At 39.3% G+C, this 19,129-nt stretch overlaps 1 protein-coding gene across 4 annotated transcripts in view; it reads right to left on the minus strand.

The window, feature by feature from the left end:
• Nucleotides 1–302: 302 nt before the first annotated feature.
• Kiaa1328 (KIAA1328 ortholog) overlaps nt 303–19,129 on the minus strand; it is a 300,949-nt gene continuing 282,122 nt past the window's right edge. For all 4 annotated transcript variants that reach the window (XM_048442598.3, XM_048442599.3, XM_085700040.2 and 1 more), the window contains one exon: nt 303–2,008. In XM_048442598.3, the coding sequence (XP_048298555.3) occupies nt 1,804–2,008 (205 nt within the window). In that variant the 3' untranslated portion in view covers nt 303–1,803. The remainder of the gene's footprint in view (nt 2,009–19,129) is intronic.

Genomic DNA, 19,129 nt, shown 5'->3' on the forward strand with positions numbered 1-19,129 from the left:
AATCAAGCACTTGGACCTCACTTAGGGAGTCCAGTGGACACACTCCAGTTCCATTTTACAACACTGATTAGTTTTCTCTCACAGGGTGGCAGTTTGCAAGGTGGGAAATACCTTAGCTGTGGCATTCAGTGTGTGTGCAGCCTTGCTTTGAAGAAATACCTAGGGGATGGTCAAGCAAGTCCCAACCAGTCACTGAAGGGAAGGAACATTATCAGGAGAGGTCACATGGCTCCTATTTTCTTCCCATTCTTCTGTGGCACAGGCTACAATTAGCTCATGCCCAAATACTTTGCAACAACAAATACATCTCGAAGTAAATTTAATAGAGATTAAAATGTTAACATATATCATTCAGTTAATAACAAAGACACTAAGTTATATACATATTCCCTTCCTACCACCCTTGTATCAATGTAAAAAAAAAAAACTGGCAGGGAGTGTGAAGTATAGAAACTGTTATTTGATTTTTTTTCCTTTTACAAACTTCCCATGTTGTTAAGGCACAGAAGCAATTAAATTCCATTCACTGGTATGGCAACCCCCCCCCCCCCAAACCTTTAACTTTTAGGCAAACAAGCTTCTTAAAGAGATCATATTCCATTTCTCATCCTTCTGGAGACACGTACTTTGGAGTAACACCGATGCCCAGAACAAGTGACTATGGTTATAGCAAGTCTAAGGGAATAGGTCAGCTGTCTGAGACACACAGGAAAGAGAGAAGATGGTTCTGGAAACCTAACTGCCATTTCTGCCACTCCAAAGGCGTATCCTAAAGGTGTTTTGAAATAGAACAAGTTTATTTTAGTTACTCTCAGGGTGGTTTTGAAAATTTGAATCTGCAATGAACCATCAACTTCTAGAACGAATGACGACAGTAATCAGTCTTGCCCTTGTATTTGCCTCAGATGAAGAGTATGGAATTGAGAGTCTTGAAGGGAAGGGAAACTGGGTAGAATCAACAGGACTGAGCTCAGACTGGAGAGGAAAGATTTAGATCTAGGCAAATAAGGATGCTCAGCTGAGCTTTCCTAGACTTGGTGCACCCTGGGGCAGTCATCCTTATGGAGTGAAGCAGGAGCAGAGGAAAACTGCCAACTATAGCCACTGGGTACCACTCTTCGGTAGTGCCATCTTCCTCAGACACACCTATGGAGGAAGTACACAAGAATACACAGAATTGGAGTCAACAAGAAACTGGAGGGGTGGTTGTCTGAACACAGGTAGATTTCTCCAGGCAGCCATTCCCACATGAAGTTTAATACCACAGTCTGGTTGGAAACTTTCCTCTAATCATTGAACTTTTTAGTGTAAGGGGCAGCAATGGCCATGTTGATGACCACTATGACTCACATATACTGGGTCCCAAGTAGTGGTGATACTAGGGTGACTAACTCCAATTTCACAATGAACAGCCACTCTCAGTGAGGAGAGAAAGGGTGAAGGAAGAACCCTTCTGAAGTGGATACTTTTCTAATGTAAGGAAAGAGTCAACATTTTGAAGTAGTAAATTGAAAACCCTCTTAAAATGATACTAGATATCCATGGTGCCTGATATGCAGAAAATATCCTAAATTTCTAATCTCTGTTTGGCATAGAAAAGATTCTATCCCTAAGTCCACCTCCTGCAGCCTGTTTTTTGATTAGTTGGATAAAAACCACCCTGATTTGTTAGGATGATTTTTGTATTCGATACTTAAGAGGATCCCTGTGAAAGGAGAGACTTGGCTGCTTTGCAATTAAGTAATTTAACATCCTACATCAGCATGTAAAGGAACCCAAATATTTCCTATGGAAATTCTGTAGTCATATGAAAAATATGTCTTCCAGCATCTGATTCTCCTCCAGCTCTTCAGGGCTCCTGCGCATCCCCACTTTCTTCCAGATCGACTTCTGAGGGCTAGGTCGGAAAGCACTCCACACTCCTGCTGCTCTTGAGGGATGGAGCTGAGATTTGGGAGCAGAATTTGGGCTCAGAGACTGAACCAAATCCAGCAGAGATGCCTCATACCTGTAAGACAGCCCAGACAAAACAGGAACAATTAGAACATGAGAAACCAAAAGCCCCTCAGAGGTACCCAGGGCGAGGGTTTGACCACAGATTCCACCATGGGGAAACTTAAGGGAAAAATTCCCCAGGAGGGGTTTGAGAACAAGGCCCCTGCTACTGTCTGTAAAGTTTACTCTTCTGCTGACCCCACCAGCCCTTTCTAACTTAGGAAGAGAGACTGTAGAATAGGAAGAGCAGTCTTGATAACAGGGATGATATTGCTTATGTCAAACTAGGCTGAGGCAGGCTTGGGCTCCGTCACCCACAGTGTGCAAGTTTTTCTGTTGCATGACAGAGAAGCTGAAGAATTCTACATGTTCTTCATGACTTGGAAGGGATAAAGTACTTCTTATATGGGACAGATTTGATCTCCAAGAAGAGGAGCAGCCATAATGCTTATCCACTCAGCAAAGGGGTCTTTGACATATTTGTACTAATTTTCTTATTTATGGGCAAGGGAACTGAGATCCAGAAAGATGAGTCAAGTGATTTGAAACAAGGCCTGGTATAGGAGGTCCTTCTGTCTTTGTGCTGCTTTCATTGGTTAATAAAGAAACTGCTTTGGGCCTGTTGATAGGGAAGAATTTAGGTAGGCAGGGAAGACAGAACTGAATGCTGGGAGAAAGAAGAGCATAGTTAGGGAGATGCTATGGAGCCGCGGCCAGAGTCAGACATGCTGAATCTTTGCCAGTAAGCCACTGTCATGTGGCAATATACAGATTAATAGAAATGGGTTAAATCAAGATGTGAGAGTTAGCCAATAAGAGGCTAGAGCTAATGGATCAAGAAGTGTTTTAATTAATACAATTTCTGTGTAGTTATTTTGGGGCTAAACTAGCTGGGTGGCTGGGATGATCAAGCAGGCCCTCCTCCAACAAAGGCCCCTTTGACTTCCTAGAGTAGTGTCTTCAATTTTGCTATGGAGACCAACAAATACAACAGAGGTGACATGTGACTTTATCCTAACCATGTGGGGCAGAGGCAGGGGAGCTTGAGGCCTGGTCTGCATAGTGAGATCATATTAAAAATGAATAATAATAATAAGATGGGTGGTAGTAGTCCATGTCTTTAATCTCAGCACTTGGGAGGCAGGGGGAGGAAGATCTCTGTGAGTTCGAGGCCAATCTGGTCTATAGAGCAAGTTCCAGGACAGGCTCCAAAGCTACAGAGAGAAACCCTGTCTGGTGTGGTAGAGGACCACACTTGCTAGATACAGCAGGGAGGAGGGCCTTGGTCCTGCCTCAGTGTGATGTGACAGACTTTGTTGACTCCTCATGGGAAGCCTTACCCTCTGAGGAATGGTTGGAGGCAGAGGTGGGGAAAGGATGGAGGAAATGGGAGGGGAAGGAGGGGGTAGTGGGATTGGTATGTAAAATAAAAAGATCGTTTTAAATTAAAAAAAATAATTATAGGTCGGATGATGGTGGCATATGTTTTTAAACCCAACACTCCAGGGAGAGTCAGGGATACACAAAGAAATCATGTATCAAAACAACAACAACATTAACAATAAAAACTAATTACAAATAAAAAACCCAAAACCAAAAGATGAATAATTAAGCAAAGACAGAAAAAGAAAGATTGTTGCCTAACTATATGTTAGTTTGTTGTAATGAGGCTATTAGCTAGCTGAAAGAATGCTATCTTTCCTCCAACAAATTAATCTAATCTAATGGACCAATACTCATCTTTATGGATCTGCCATTGTTACAGAAATTCTGTTTCTCTGAAAGAAACATGAAAGCATGGATTTTACTATGGGAGATAAATCAAAAAATTTGGGGTGGGCAGGGAGCAAATTGCTCCTCACAGCTAATTTCAATTGCACTTTTGCTATTATGAAAGTCCAAATAACTTGGCAAGTCAAAAAATAGCAAATGCCAAAGATCACTTTAAAGAGCAAACTTTAAGAAAACTCAATTTAGTCAAGACCTATATATGCCAAAAAGGAAATGCAAATGAATTCCTATGTGATGTCATATCAGAAAAGAACAGTGTCTTTATCAGCCCACATCATGTGAGCAGTGGTTCACTGTGTTGAAATAACATGATAGAGACTACAAAGTTATCAAGTTTGTCTGTGACTGTTTGCTATCTGAATAATAATAGGACACATCAATTACCCAGATTCACGAAACCTGAATGTTTCAAATTCTTGAAACATCTGGTCTGTCCGTGTTTTAGCAACAGACAAGAACTTCATTGCTTCTGAACTTCACAGAGCTACGATTCCCAAATTTCCTAGGTACTTTAAGAGCTTCATGTGGCAGATGGGCAAAAACCTTGCTTGGTGTGCTCTGCCAGTTCCATCCTTGCCTGTGATGGTGAGGCACTAATTCTATTCCTTTAGAGCTAGACATAGAGCTAGAGTTAGATCCTACTCTCTGACAATATGACAGGGTGTGATGGAATAGCCTGAAAACAAATTATTTCTGGGTTTATTTCATTGGCTGCCCTGGATGAGAAGAATCTCTCCATAGGCTTTCTCCATGAGAAGTATCTCTTCTTAAATGTCCATGAAAGAAAAGCCTGCTGCCCAATGCTGCCCCAATGAGAAACCCCTCTTCATTGGTTGCCCATGATGAGAAACACTATTCCACAGGATGCCCCTAATGAAAAGCATCTCTCCATTTGCTGCCCTAATCAAGAACCTCTCCATAGGCTGTTACAGATGAGACACTATGACAGAGATTCCCTGCCTCTTTCTGATATTGTGATTTCATTAGACCACCCTGACTTCCATTCATATCACCAACCCTGCTCTTTTCCTGCCAGTGTAGTCCTTAGCTCCCATCTCTCAGGTGATTTTATCACTCTCATGACCTTTGTTAGGATGTACACATCAATAACTACTAAAAACAGGTATCAATATTGGCCATAAATTCCAGAATCACACAGTCAACTGATACCTGATACTTTTACTCAGATGTGCAATAGGATTTTCAAAATATCCAATAAAGAACTTGGCATTTTTCTATACTCCTTTCCATCAATCTAGTTGTACAGGCTAAAAAATCTGCTATCCTACCCGTGTCAGAAAGATGGCTCAGCTGTTAAGAGCATACTACTCTTACAGAGGACCCGAGTTTAGTTCCTAGCACCCACGTGAATCAGCTCACAACCACCTGTGACTCCAGCTCCAGGGGAATCCAATGCTCCTGGGCTCTGCAGGCACCTATGCTCATTTCCACTTACCCACATGCATACACACATACGCATAATTAAAAGTAGTAGAAATGAGTCTTTAAAAACCTTGTTATCTTTGATCCCTACCTGAGTCTGCATGTCTACTTAGGAGGTCCTTCTACAGTTTTCTGGCTCTTTCCATTCATGAATAGTTTTGTTTACATATCACTTCCTCAAAGCTGACCTTCCAAAACAACTATCATTTCATAGATCGTTTTATGGTGTGGGAGAATTGTCTGTATTCTGTCAATCATATTTTAATAAAACGCTGATTGGCCAGGCAGGCAGTATAGGTGGGAAAGCCAGACAGGAAGTAGGAGTGGAGCAAAGAGACTGGGAGTATTCTGGCAAGCAGGAAGCTCCCTCTACACTCCTGCGCAGACCACTGAAGAGGCAGCATGTAACTTTCCCAGCTGAGAAAGGTACTGAGCCGTATGGCTAACATAGATTAGAATAATGGGTTAAGATAAGTCATAAGAACTAATAAGTAGCCTGACCTAATGGGCCAATCAGTTTATAACCTAATGTAGACTCTGTGCTATTTTCTTTGGGAATTGCTGGCTGTGAGGTACTGGGCATGACAGAAACCCCAACAAGTCAGCCCCTCATGTTACAGTTTTATAATATTTTATTTTTCTTTAATTAGTCAATAAAATATAATTTACATAAGTTATATTATAATTATCTCTCTATGCATATACACATATATTTTTATTGTTTGTCTCCATCAATAATGTATGGTTCATACAGGTTTTGCTGTATGATCACCACAGGCCAATCTATATGCAGACTCTTCATCTTCAGGAAAAATTCAGTGTCAGTTCTGAATTTATATAAAAATTACCAAAAAAAAACCCCACCAACCTTGAGTGCTGTTTAGCCTCTGAACTACTGTCATTGATCAGAGTATTTATCCTTTACTTTTGAGAAAAAAAATCGAGGAACTGACAACATTAAAATCTGTGAAAACAAGTGAGTTTTAAAACCAGAACTCTTGACTCAATAACAAAATTAATTCAAATGCTTTCACTTAAAGGAGCCACTGCTGAACAACACAATGAAAAGCTATAAACCAAATGCCTCACGTTTTCACATAACTTTGTCTAAGCAAGGTCAAGGTTGTACTAAATTAGTGTTGTCTCATCTGTTTTCAAAATATTCTTGCCTTGGTTCCACACAAGACATTCACGGAGGATAAGTATTTAGTCACTGTCACTATCACCAGTGGAACACTCTAACATTGGTCATGCCAACAAGACTAAAAGAAAAGCATCATAAATAATTTGCCTCTCTGATCATTGATGCCCCTCTATTAACAGCTTTAAAGACTCCAAGGCTACCATAGACCTTGCTTTAAACACATCACATCACAGAAGAACACAAAACTGTCTTCTACTCAGCATGCTGCCTTGTGAATATTAGCCAGCTAGGTCTCCTCAGACTTATGTCAGAGAATTTGGCTCCACTGAGGTCCCTGAACTGTGGTCCTGAAATGTAATTGTAGAGTTAGCCTCATTTGTTTGTCTTCTGATGTGGGACTCCCATATGTATGGTGTGCATACCATTGGTTAATAAAGAAACTGTCTGGAGTCTGTGCAGAGCAGAATAGAGATAGGTGGGGAAAACTAAACTGAATGCTGATAGAAAGAAGGCAGAGCCGTGAGACACCATGTAGCTGCCAGAGAGGAAAGATGCGAGCTGTCAGTTGGAATCTTGCCAGTTCCGAGGCCATGAGCCTTGTGGTAAAATATAAAATAATGGAAATGGGTTAAATTAAGATGTAAGAGCTGGCCTACAAGAAGCTAGAGCTAATAGGTCAAGCAGTGATTTAATTAATAGAGATTCTGTGTGGGAGTCTGGGTGGCTAGGAAATGAATCAGCAGCTTCCTACAACAAAATGGCACCAACATGGATAATTACATCAACATAAAACCCAAGAGAGCTTAGGAAGTAATTCTAGACACAAAAGAACAGAGTTAAGCATGGCTTCTTGGTAGTGGCATTTTCTTGGATGGGCTCTGTTTGCTAGAGGCAAGCATGTTTCCTTCAAGAGAAATTTCCTGACTCAGTTTTAGCTGCAAAAACCTTGTAGATCTTTTAAGAGACCCAACCACAAAACACTTAAATGGTGTTGAATAGCCAACAACATGCTTTTTAGTGGTGGCAGGGACCTTGAAACTCCACAAACATGGCTCTGTCCAGTACCTCCACTATGAGGCTTGACTTTCAGAAAGCTAAGGAATGGGGTAGATCCAGTGGTCAAAGTCACGGCTTTAATCCTAGCCACAAGACTCATGTGGTCAGAAAAAGAGATATATAGTAAAGATATATTCACATAAAAAACCCTCTAAACGGTGTACAACATGTTAAAAAATATATACAGGCTTGGAAGAGAAAAGAGAAAGGTAAAGTCCTTAGAGAGAGAGAGAGAGAGAGAGAGAGAGAGAGAGAGAGAGAGAGAGAAGTTGGGTGTGGTGGAACACACCTTTAACCCCAACACTTGGGAGGCAGAGCAGGCAGATCTCTGAGAGTTAAAGGACAGCCTGGTCTACAGAGTGAGTTCCAGCAGCCAAAAATACACAGAGAAACCCCGTCTCAAAAACTAAACATTAAAAATAAAAGGAATAGAGTTTAAAATAAAGCTACGTAAAGATGGAAAATGCACAGATAATCTGGATACTGTATGTTATTGTGTTGTCTTTTAATTGTTTGATGGCTGAGGAAAGAGCAACAGTTGCTAAAAGACATTTGATTATAAATGTTGCTGGATTAATCCACTATATGTATTTTGAAAATGTTTTGACTTCAAAATTTAAGTCAAAAAATATGTTACTTTGGAGAAGAGATTTTGCTTTTGCTTCCACAGGAAATGAGAAGCTGTGGGTTCATTTTGGATTAAGAAAAATCAGGTTTGATCAAGGAAGACCCACTGAAAAAAATCTCCGATAAGGGCAGATGGCCCAAATGATCCAACATTTCAGAGGACCCCTGTTGGAGTTTCCTCTGAGTTCTATACCCAGAACAGCCTCAAGACTGCTGGCTGAGATGATCAAACCTCACAGAATATTCCAGTCAGGACTTGACCATAATCCTAAATTTTCTTTAGGTCTCCATAAGATTAACAGCACCCCCCAATCAGCAGGAAGTATCTAGAAAACTACACCTACATTCCCCAAAAATGAATTATGGATGTTTGCCTTTGATTGGAATGTTGGTTACAAGTTGTTATGAATAATGGTCAGGAGAAAAGCTAAACAAAGGAGATTCAATTTAGAGTTCTTGTTTTGAACAACAGAAATATGTCAGCAAGTTGTTTCTTCAGCGGGGTTGCCATGGCACACGGCACGGGAGGGGAGAGAAGAGCAGTACAATGGTGGTCCCATCATGCCTAAGGGGAAAGGAAGGCTTCCATTTAGAAACCAAGTTGAGCTCTTAGAAAAACAAAGGGAGTATGAAGCAAAAAATTAAGTTAAAAAATTCTTGATTTCTCTTTCCATCAATGAAATTAGAAAGAAGGCTTTCAGAAACCCCCTTGAAAGAGAAAAGTGGAAAGCAATACCCAATAACCTTCTGCACATGTTATTGACAATTATAAGCCACAGGTAACCACATTATTCTTCAGACAACTAAACCTGCAGCTTCTGATCTGCATCCTCTTTTCTCTCAGGCTACAGTGGAGAAGTTCTGGCCCTTCCCATTGTCTTTGACCCTTGACACCCCAAGGACCCAAGGACTTCTGACATTTGTCATCGTCTCTGTACTTCCCTCTCAACTGTATCATCACCTTCAGTGTCCACACATGTACTAGTAGCTTCCAGTATTTTAAAAACAATTTTTTTACAAGTTTCTCAAATGCTAAGGAAACAATGAAAAACAAACTATCATTCTGTAACCCCAGTTCTGGCCAACAATCAGCGATGACCACTGCAAACAAGTGAAAAATTATTACAGATCAGGATGGCATTATTTAAGGCCATTGATCCATCTTAAAATCACTAGTACCAATTTCTTTCCTGATATGTAACAAAAGAAAGTACATAGACAGCATGACCTATGAAAGATCCTTCCTATGATAAACTTTAACTTAACCAAACCTCCAGATATACCTGTCAACTCACATGGACTATATAGTACAGAGAAAGACAAAAAGATGCCTCAAGCATATGATAAACTAAGAAGTAGAATGTGTGAAATCTTATGACAAATGACTCAGTTACTTAGACAAATAAAAAGGAAGGAAACTATAACAGATGTGAAATGCTTAAAGAAGCTCTCAGCCACATGCTGTATGTGGTAGTTTGAGTAAGAACAGTTCCCCAGGCCCTGTGGCTCACTTGGGCACACAGTAGAGTTGAGAGTTGACCCTGAAGGCAAGAGAGTGGGACAGCTGGTACCACCTTCCTCATCTGCAGTGGTGGTGTGTGCCAGGGAAAGATGCCCTCCCCCCACCCTGCCTCTAGCTGGCAAGGGAGTTGACCCTCCTGTTTACCAGTTGCAGTGTTTGGGATGTCTCAAAGCATTTCAAACTTAATTTTCTCTAAAACAAAAAGTCCTTACGTTACCCCACAACTTCCTGTTTACGCATAGCTAAATCTACTTCCTTCTCTTCTAATTTTTCCATTAAAACTAATGCATATAAAGGCAAGCAGACAAGCAAACAAGCACATTTTCATCCATTCTACCACCAAAGTCCCAAACCATAGTGCCATCTTTCACACCTCCTTTTAAAGGCCTTGTTGGTTCCACACCGCAAACACATTGTGGTACTGATTGCTCTTATGCTATTTCAACTCTTCGGTCACAATTATTATGGGCTATCATCTATGACCTACAGCCTCAAGAGTTTCCCATTTTCACTCTTGCTCGTCTCCATAACACAGTTTGCACATAAAACAGATTCTGCCAACTCCCTTCAATGGCATTCCTTTGCACATGTAGTACAGAACAGCTAACAAGGGCAAGTGGATGGCTAATTTATGTGCCCACCTGGCTGAGAAATGGTGCCTAGTTTACCAAGCTCTGATGTACATGTTGCTGTGCATATATTATTTGGATGTATTTATTTAACATTTACAGTCAGCTGGATTTTAGTAAAGCAATGTTTCTCCATGATCCCAATAAGATAGAGGCCTCAAGAGGAAAGACATTAGGAAACAAACCAAACCAAACTAGCAATTATCACAACCACCAAACTTTAAGAGAGGTCTCCTACAGGAGACAGAATCATACCACAGCTCTGCCTCAGTCTCCAGACTGTTGACTGCTCTGTGGGCTTCAGACTTTTAGCCACCATGAATTGCTTAATTTGATTCCTTTAAAATACATTGAATTTTATTTATTGTCTTTGTTTTTCTAAAGCATACTAATGAGTACAGGTGGTAAGACCCTGGCTTCTCCTTCCCCCTTCACTCTTAACAATCCATCTTTAGTTTCAGGAATGCCATTGTTCCTCCAATCTCTTCCCCCACTCTTCTTTAAAAAAAATGGCCACACATTGTATCTATGTATAGTGTAAGAAGAATACCATAAGACAAACAGATGGTTTTTAATTATGCTCCCATTCTTCTCTTAGATAACTATTATTCATCCTGCTAGAGATGAACTAAAACCTTCAGAAAAGCCATCCTTAACTCCACAATCTAAGGTCAGATCACAAACCTGATTTTTAATTCATAATCCTCTGCTCTTTTCTTTCACAGCATTGGCCATAACTTATAGGATATGTTTCCTCATCTGATTGGAAATGGTGAGGACAAGAATCAAATGGCTTTCTTTTTCTTGCCATTGTATCCTTAATGACAAGCACTCAGTAAACAATGTATCAAATTACATTGTTCTATTTTCCTATTTTCTTAAACATTTTAATTGTTCAAACAAATGAGTCAGAACATAATGGCTCAGTCCTCCAATCCTAGCACTTGGGAGGCAGAGGCAAGAATATTTCATGCCAGTCTAGTCTTTATAGAGTGAGTCTCAAGTCACTCAGGGCTATCACATGGCTACATAGTGAGATTATGTTTCAAAGGTAAAGAAAGGATATGTTTACATTTATAAAAATTACAAAAAGATAAAGAGATAAGGGTAACAATGTGATGAGGATGTAGGGATCTCTTCTTCACTGTCAGGGGAACTGCAAACTGGGGTAGCCACTATGGATATCAGTGTGGTAAATTCTTAAAAAGCTAAAAAATAGATCTACCATATGACTCAACTATATGACTCTTTGGCCCAAAGGACTCTACATTCTACAACAGAGATATTAGCTTGAACACCCAGCCATTGTGGCCGTTTGTATAGGAATGGTTCCCATAGACTCATGTGCATGAATGTTTGGCCCATAGGGAATGGTACAATTAGTGGTGTGGCCTTGTTGGAGTGGGTGTGGTCTTGTTGGATGAAGTGTGTTACTGTGGAGGTGGGCTTTGAGGATTTATAAGCTCAAGTCTGGCCAATGTGACAGTTTTTCTTTCTGCTGCTTGAGGATCAAGATGTAGGACTCTCAGTTTCTTCTCCAGCACCATGTCTATCTGAATGCTGCCATGCCCCAGCAGGATGATAATGGACTAAGCCTCTGAACTATAAGCCAGCCCCAATGAAATATTTTCCTTTACAAGAGTTGCCATGTGATTAGTGGTGGCACACGCCTTTAATCCCAGTGGAGGCAGAGGCAGGCGGATATATGTGAGTTCAAGGCCAGTCTGGTCTACAGAGTGAGTTCCAGGACAGGTTCCAGAGCTACACAGAGAAACCCTGTCTCAAAAAACCAAAACAAAGAAACATACAAAAAAAAAACCCCAAACCAAACAAACAAAAAACCCCTGAAACCAAACAGTAGTAGCAGCAGCAGCAGCAACAACAACAACAACAACAACAACACCACACACACAACAACAACAACAACACACACACACACACACACACACACACACACACACACAAGAGTTGCCATGGCCATGCTGTCTCTTTCAACAATAGACCTAACTAAGACCATCATGCTTATTGTTTCTATAGTCAAAATAGCTAGAAAATGCAAACAATTTAGAGGTCCATAAATAGATGAATGGATAATAAAACTGTGGTACATATACACAATGGAATATTATTCAGTTCTAAAGAAAAATGAAATAATAAAAATTTCAGGTAAATAAATAGAGCTATAAAATATTACACCAAGTAAGGTAACCCAGACCCAGAAAGACAAACACTTAGCCAAGTTATGAATTCATAACTTGAAGTAAGTGTGGAAGCTAGGAAAGTAGAAGGGGACCACTGGAGGAGGGAGGAAGAAAGAGCTCTACATAGGTGGATAACAGGACTCAGGAGGGTAACACAGGTGGGAAGCCACAAATAACATTAAAATATTTGAAAAACTATTACTTTACAAGCTTTCTAACACACACACACACACACACACACACACACACACAGAGAGAGAGAGAGAGAGAGAGAGAGAAAGAGAGAGAGAGAGAGAGAGAGAGAGAGATTTAGTTGGAGTTACATTCACAGAGGGATAATGATCTCTCCAGGGTCATAAACTATCCAACAGAAATCACACTGCCAGACAAGGGCCTTTCTAGTTGTTGGTTTGGGGTTCCAAACAACCCCCAAAACAATAGGCTATAGCATTGCTCTTGGCTGCTTGCCATTACTTGAGGATAGGACTCTATTTCTGAAGACATTACATACTTTTGTCATAGGACTTGGAGAAACCAAGGTAGTCCTGGCCTGGTAGCCTCCTCCCTGAGGATTAGCTCTCATGGTGTTGACAGTGTTATGTGACTGCTGGAAGATAAAAGGTCCAAGAAAATATTCACACAACCCTGAGAAATTTTGGTGCAAAGCTGCTCTAAACTCCGCAGGACGCACACCCAACAGAGGTCCTGCTGGGTATTTATTCCTAACAAAGGGGTTCTGTGCTTATTCTGAGTGGCCAGAGGTTAGCCTTATGTTCTTATGCATGGTTGGCTAACTGAAAAAGGCACATCTGTTAAGCAAATGTAACTTTTGAGAGTGGAATCGACCTTGTGCACATACTTTTGTCGTAGAAAAACACTGATTGGGGGAGAGATTTTTGCCAGATGGTATCTTTATTAATTTATTTAAAGATGGAAATTTGTTTCATTTAACTCCATGATAGAGAAGACTTTACGTTTTACTTATCTTTCCCACATTCTGGACCTGACAGAAACATTGTACCCCTGAACTAGCAACAATATGGTTGTCTGCACAAAGCCCACAGTAAGCCATAATGGTTGATGTGCTAGCATGAATGGCGAAGCTTCACAAGTCCCCACTCCTACTTGAAGAGCCACAGGCAGTCCTACTAAGGTAGAATCTGTTTTCCCCTTCATTAAATGCCCCTTTACAGTTTGCTCATGTCCATATAGTTAGCCTTAAATCCATATACAGAAGGGCATCACTACCAGAATCAGTAGGTTGCTTGTGTGTGTGTGTGTGTTTAACAATAATAATTATAGAAGAAGAGGACATGAATTTGAGAGGGGCATATAAGGGACATGGTAGAAGTCAGAGAAATAAGAGGAAAAGGAAGGGGTGAATATGATATAAATACAGTGTATTCATATATGAAATTCTCAAATAATAATAGAAAAAGTATGTTTTCATTATAAAAATTCAAATATATAAAATTGTATAAAGAAAAGCCCTTTCAGTATCCAATTTCTCCACTCAAATGGCACTCCTATTCCCTGTATCAAAAGCCAGTGCTAACAGTCTTCTGCTTAAGATTCTACATACATCGACAGTGCTCAGTGCAATGCCTGACCTCTAGTTAGTGCTCCATAGTAAAGCTATTTCTTTATTTGCTATTATGTTGTTTAATTGTTTTTATGAAGAAGTAGAAATTCAAAGAAAGGATAGTTATAGAATCTGAAAAACAAAATGAAACACCCCAAACAACTCCAGTTAATAGAGACATTAAAAGCTCTTATAACAAATTACTTCATGAATAAACAGAGAGAAAGGACCAGAGATGAAACACAGGTATACCTACTCAAGATACTGACCAATCATTTGTATGGGAGAATTTTCTGAATAGAAAAATCCTGATAAATACCCAAGTAAAAAGAAAAGCTGGGAAATGATGTGAGATATTACAAATAATTATTTGTAATAATAGATATCACAAAATGGACTACTTTCCTTCGAAGGAAAAAACTACTTGTAAGGGAAAATGAAAAATATTAACAACTTGGTGCAAACAAAAGTGGGCAAAAGAGCCATTCTTTATAGAAAATAAAATTTCAAGGCTGGAGCTAAAGCTCAGTTGGCAGAGTGCTTGTGTGGGGTGCATGAAGCTCTGACTTTGATTGCCACTGCTACATAAAACCAGTTACAGCAGTACACATCTCTAATCCCAACACTCTGGAAATGGAGACAGGAGGATCACAAGTTCACGGTCATTACTGGTTATGTAAGAAGATGTAGGACAGTTTGGATTATATAACCCTGTTTCTAACTGAAGAATGCATAAGTGAATAAATAAAATAAATGGTAATGATAATTACAAGATATTGTATTTGGTTGCCTTTTTATTATTAAAACTCTATTTTAAAGAACTTACAAATGAAAAATATCAAGCAATTAACCAGACTCAAAGTCTTTTTATCTCAACCAACTTCTATATAGTTAGAATAGCCACTCTGAAAATATGGAGCTTCACATTGGATGTTACACTTTCACTATCAAATATACTTTTATGCATTTATCCACCACCAAAATTGAAAACTCTATGACATAGTTAAAACTAAAAATTCAATTTCATGTCCTTGTTTATGAAAAAAGTATCTATTACCTGATTTTTAAAGAAATGACAAAATAGACATGTTCAAATATTGCAGGTGGACATACACTCACTCTTGAAACAATTTGGTAATGCCTTTGGAATCCAGTGAGATCATCTGCCCTATAATCCCATCTCTAGCACTACCTACGGATATCCTCTCATATATATAAGCAATATGAATAAGAATAATCAATGAGCATTTTATCTAACCACAAAAGTGAAAATAACCTAAATATCCATTCACTGGTTAACTGTCCAGTTGTATCATGGTTGTTGACTATGGTAGAACATTATAGAGCAATTCAAACAAATGAGGCATGTCTACAGTTCATGCATCTATACACATGCCCTAAAGCACTCACGGAAAGTTTCTGAAAGGTTACAGAGGAAGCTGGTGATAGGCACCCCCATATGTGTACAAAGCTGGCTGAAAGACTGGAGCTGAAGTAAAGAAGCCTCTTACATAAACATCCTTACACATCTGCTCATCTGATGACAATAACTACAAACAGTTGAGTTTTCTTCTGTGAAGTGTAAGCATTTACTGCATTGAACACAAATGCCTTCACAGGCTCCTTCTGTAACCCCAACAGCCTATTAAAACTTCTGTACAAGAACACAAAGAAACAGAAGAAAGCAGAGATTTTATGGGATTCTTGGATTGTGAATAGACACAATAAATAAAATGTCTAAGAGTGATTAAGTTAGCTCTAATCTGCAGTTTTGAAATCTTAAAAGTACCGAGCACTCAATTTTTTTCACTGTCCAGTAACAACATGGATCCTTTACCCAAATCTGTGTGTCCACAAAATCTGACTCAGAGGGATATAAAACATGCGCTTAAGAATAATTTGAAATATATCTGGCTTCAAGAGCTTTGAGAGACTAACCCTGGAGCATTATCATTTCTTTGAAAGACTTACATCTTAATAGTCCACATCACACTAACAGAAAGAACCTTCTAAAAACCTTTGCCTAACTTCCACTAACTAAGATTCACAAGATGCCCACTTATGTGCTTCTGAGTTCTGGAAAAAAAAATCTATCAGTGTAAATTGGGGTGCTACTTAGTGATACAGTGATTCTGTATCACAATTGAGAAAGGAGGAGGGAATACATATAGATGAGAATGAATATAGAAGGGAAAATAAAATATCATCACTCTCTACACAAAACACTTGATTTCAGAGATCTGAGGAAGTCTAATAAGCTGTGTAACCATAAAAACTGAATTGATTCTTTTCTTTGTCACAGAAGGCACTGCACATGGATTTTTAAAGCACATTGTCTCTGTCATTTATGACTACTTTAAAGCACTAGAGAATGTAACATATCTGGCTTTTAGCATCTTAATTGCTTTGTGAACTTATAAAATGACCATCCAATATAAAATACTTTCATTTCTATAGAATTATAATTTCCTGCTAAGCATAAATTAAGACACAATTTAGAACAGCTGGAAAAGCTACGGAACAATTGGAATTTACAGGTATTTATTTCATTGTAGTGAGAGGTAAATACTGCGGGGCAGCTTGAAACTGAAGAACATTATGTGCCAGACTTCCAAAGGCAGAGTGAACTACAGGAGAACACAGTGCAGAAACCAAATCAAGAGAAGAGACTCTTGCCTCATAAAACTTGCTAGATCAAAGTGGTAAGAGATTATTCTGCTCATTAACATGTACTGTAGTACATTTAGGGCACACATAGATAAGCATTCAAGGACTCCAGGAAATGTGAGAGCAAATGGATAGAACTAGAAAAAATATCATCCTGAGTGAGGTAACCCAGACTAAGGGACAAACATGGTACATACTTACTTGTAAGTGGATATTAGCTGTAAAACAAAGAATAACCATGCTACAATCCATGGTCCCAGAAAAGTAGGTAACAGGAAGGACACTGTTGTGAGGGGGGACTATCAGGTCTCCCTGGGAAGGGGGAATAGAAGACATTTTGTGAATAGAGTGAGGGAGGGTGGGCAACGGAACATGAACAATCAGGTTGTTGGGACACAGAGGGAGAGAGTACTGAAAGAGACTACTGGGAAGGGTGGATGTAGCTCTGCTGGTAGAGGGCTTGTCTAGTATAAAAAAAGGCTACCATCTATGGTACCACATGAAGCTAGATGCAGTGTCACAATCCTGAAACCCCATTTTTTGGGAGACAGGCAACAGCAGCAGGAGATCAAGGTCATTCTCACCTATATAGTGAACTCAAGACCAGTCTGGCCTACAAGAGGCCCTTTCTCAAAAACAAACAAGATGCTTCTAATTGCTTGTTATAACTTTAATTCACATCTTTCTCATCTTAAACACAGAGTTAGAAGTCATTCTTATACCATACTATATATAATTGTATCAGTGATCTCAATTTCAGATTAAGCTTCTAATGTATATAACTGGACACATCATGTTATTCCTTGTGAGAGAATATATTGGCTAACAACAACTAGCCCTATACCAATGCTTGGCTGTGTCTTCCTTATTCAGAGGCTAGAAAACCAGAACTCAACTAATCAAACAATAAAACCTATCTATCTAGCTGGTGGTACAGTTTAGTGGTAGCACATTTGTTTAGCATAAATGAGGCTGTGAGTTCAGTCACCAGCACATAAAAAGAAAGATGAGCATAGAGTGAAAAGATTCTCACCCACTCTTAGACTTTACTTTGCAGCTCAGTCTAGCCTCAAATTCATAGTAATGCTCCAGCCTGAGTCTCTTGAATGCTGATATTAGAAGCACAAATTGCCATGCCTGCGGAAAGACTTTAGAGAAAATATAAGTGCATAAAGCAAAAGCAGTCTATAATAAAACACACTAAACACTAAACTATTTATTGATACATATAGTATAGATAGTGAGATTACGGTTATTGCTAATTTATATGCTACTTCAAAACCCCACAATACTGTTCTAATTGCTCCAACTAAACACAAGCATTTAGGGTGATTGCTATCAAACCACCTGTAAGAGCATGCTCATTTTATTTTAGAGTGAACCCTTCTTACTTCATGTACAACTACAACTACCATGGGCGACTTTGTGAGGAGGTGAATTCTGGTTCTTCATGTCATAGTACTTATTTTTTCTTAGTAGGTTAAGTCTGAAGATAGTGGCAAGAAAGTCGATTTGAAGTTCATTACAGACTACAGAATGTTTTCAATTTCTGTAAAGGCTAGATAAATATACTTATTAGTAGTGTTTAAAAGTTAGAGCTCTTGGTACAATTCTAATTCTGTGCTAATTCTTAAACCTCTGGCAGGAAAAAACTTTACACACAGGCAGTCTTTGTTAAGGTTTCTATTGCTGTGAGGAGACACCATGACCATGGCAACTCTTATAAAGGAAAACATTTAATTGGGGTGGCTAGCTTACAATTCAGAGATTTAGTCCATTATCATCATGGCAGAACATGGTGGGACATGGAGACATACAGACAGATATGGTGATAAAGAAGTAGATGAGTGCCCTACATCTTACAGTCATCAGGAAGTGGTCTGAGACACTGGGTGGTGTCTTGAGCATATATGAGACCTCAGAGCCTGCCTCCAGGAAGACACACTTCCTCCAACAAGACCACACCTACTCCACAAGGCTACATCTCCTAATAGTGCCACTCCCTTTGGGGGCTATTTTCTTTCAAACCACCACACAGGCTTTGTTTCATTTTTTTTTTAAAAATTCACTTAAATAAAATATCCAATATCAATAATGCCTGGCTTTTCTCCAACATGCCTGTTATAGAACTATCCAGACATTACTTACCTACACAGCTTTCTCTACTACACTTCTTTCTTTCTTCTTACAACTCTTACAGCTGCAAGAAGATAGATTAAATTTTTCTCTCACATCAGTATTGTTTAGGTAAAAATTATCTTGGCCACAGTATGAGGTTTTTGATCTTCCAACACTTTAGGAGTCTATGTTTCTCTTAAGAGTTCATGACCACAGTGCTGAGTGAGACAGCACTCGCAATAGGAAGAGCTTTCTCCCTCTTGTGATCCCTAGAACCCTACTCACCTAGATTAGCTGAAAAGAATTATTCTCAAACAATTTTTCTTTTTAGATCTGAAGTTGTCAGGATACTTT

The sequence above is a fragment of the Myodes glareolus genome, chromosome 13 (genome assembly GCF_982192425.1).
Source record: "Myodes glareolus chromosome 13, mMyoGla1.1, whole genome shotgun sequence".
NCBI lineage: Eukaryota > Metazoa > Chordata > Mammalia > Rodentia > Cricetidae > Myodes > Myodes glareolus.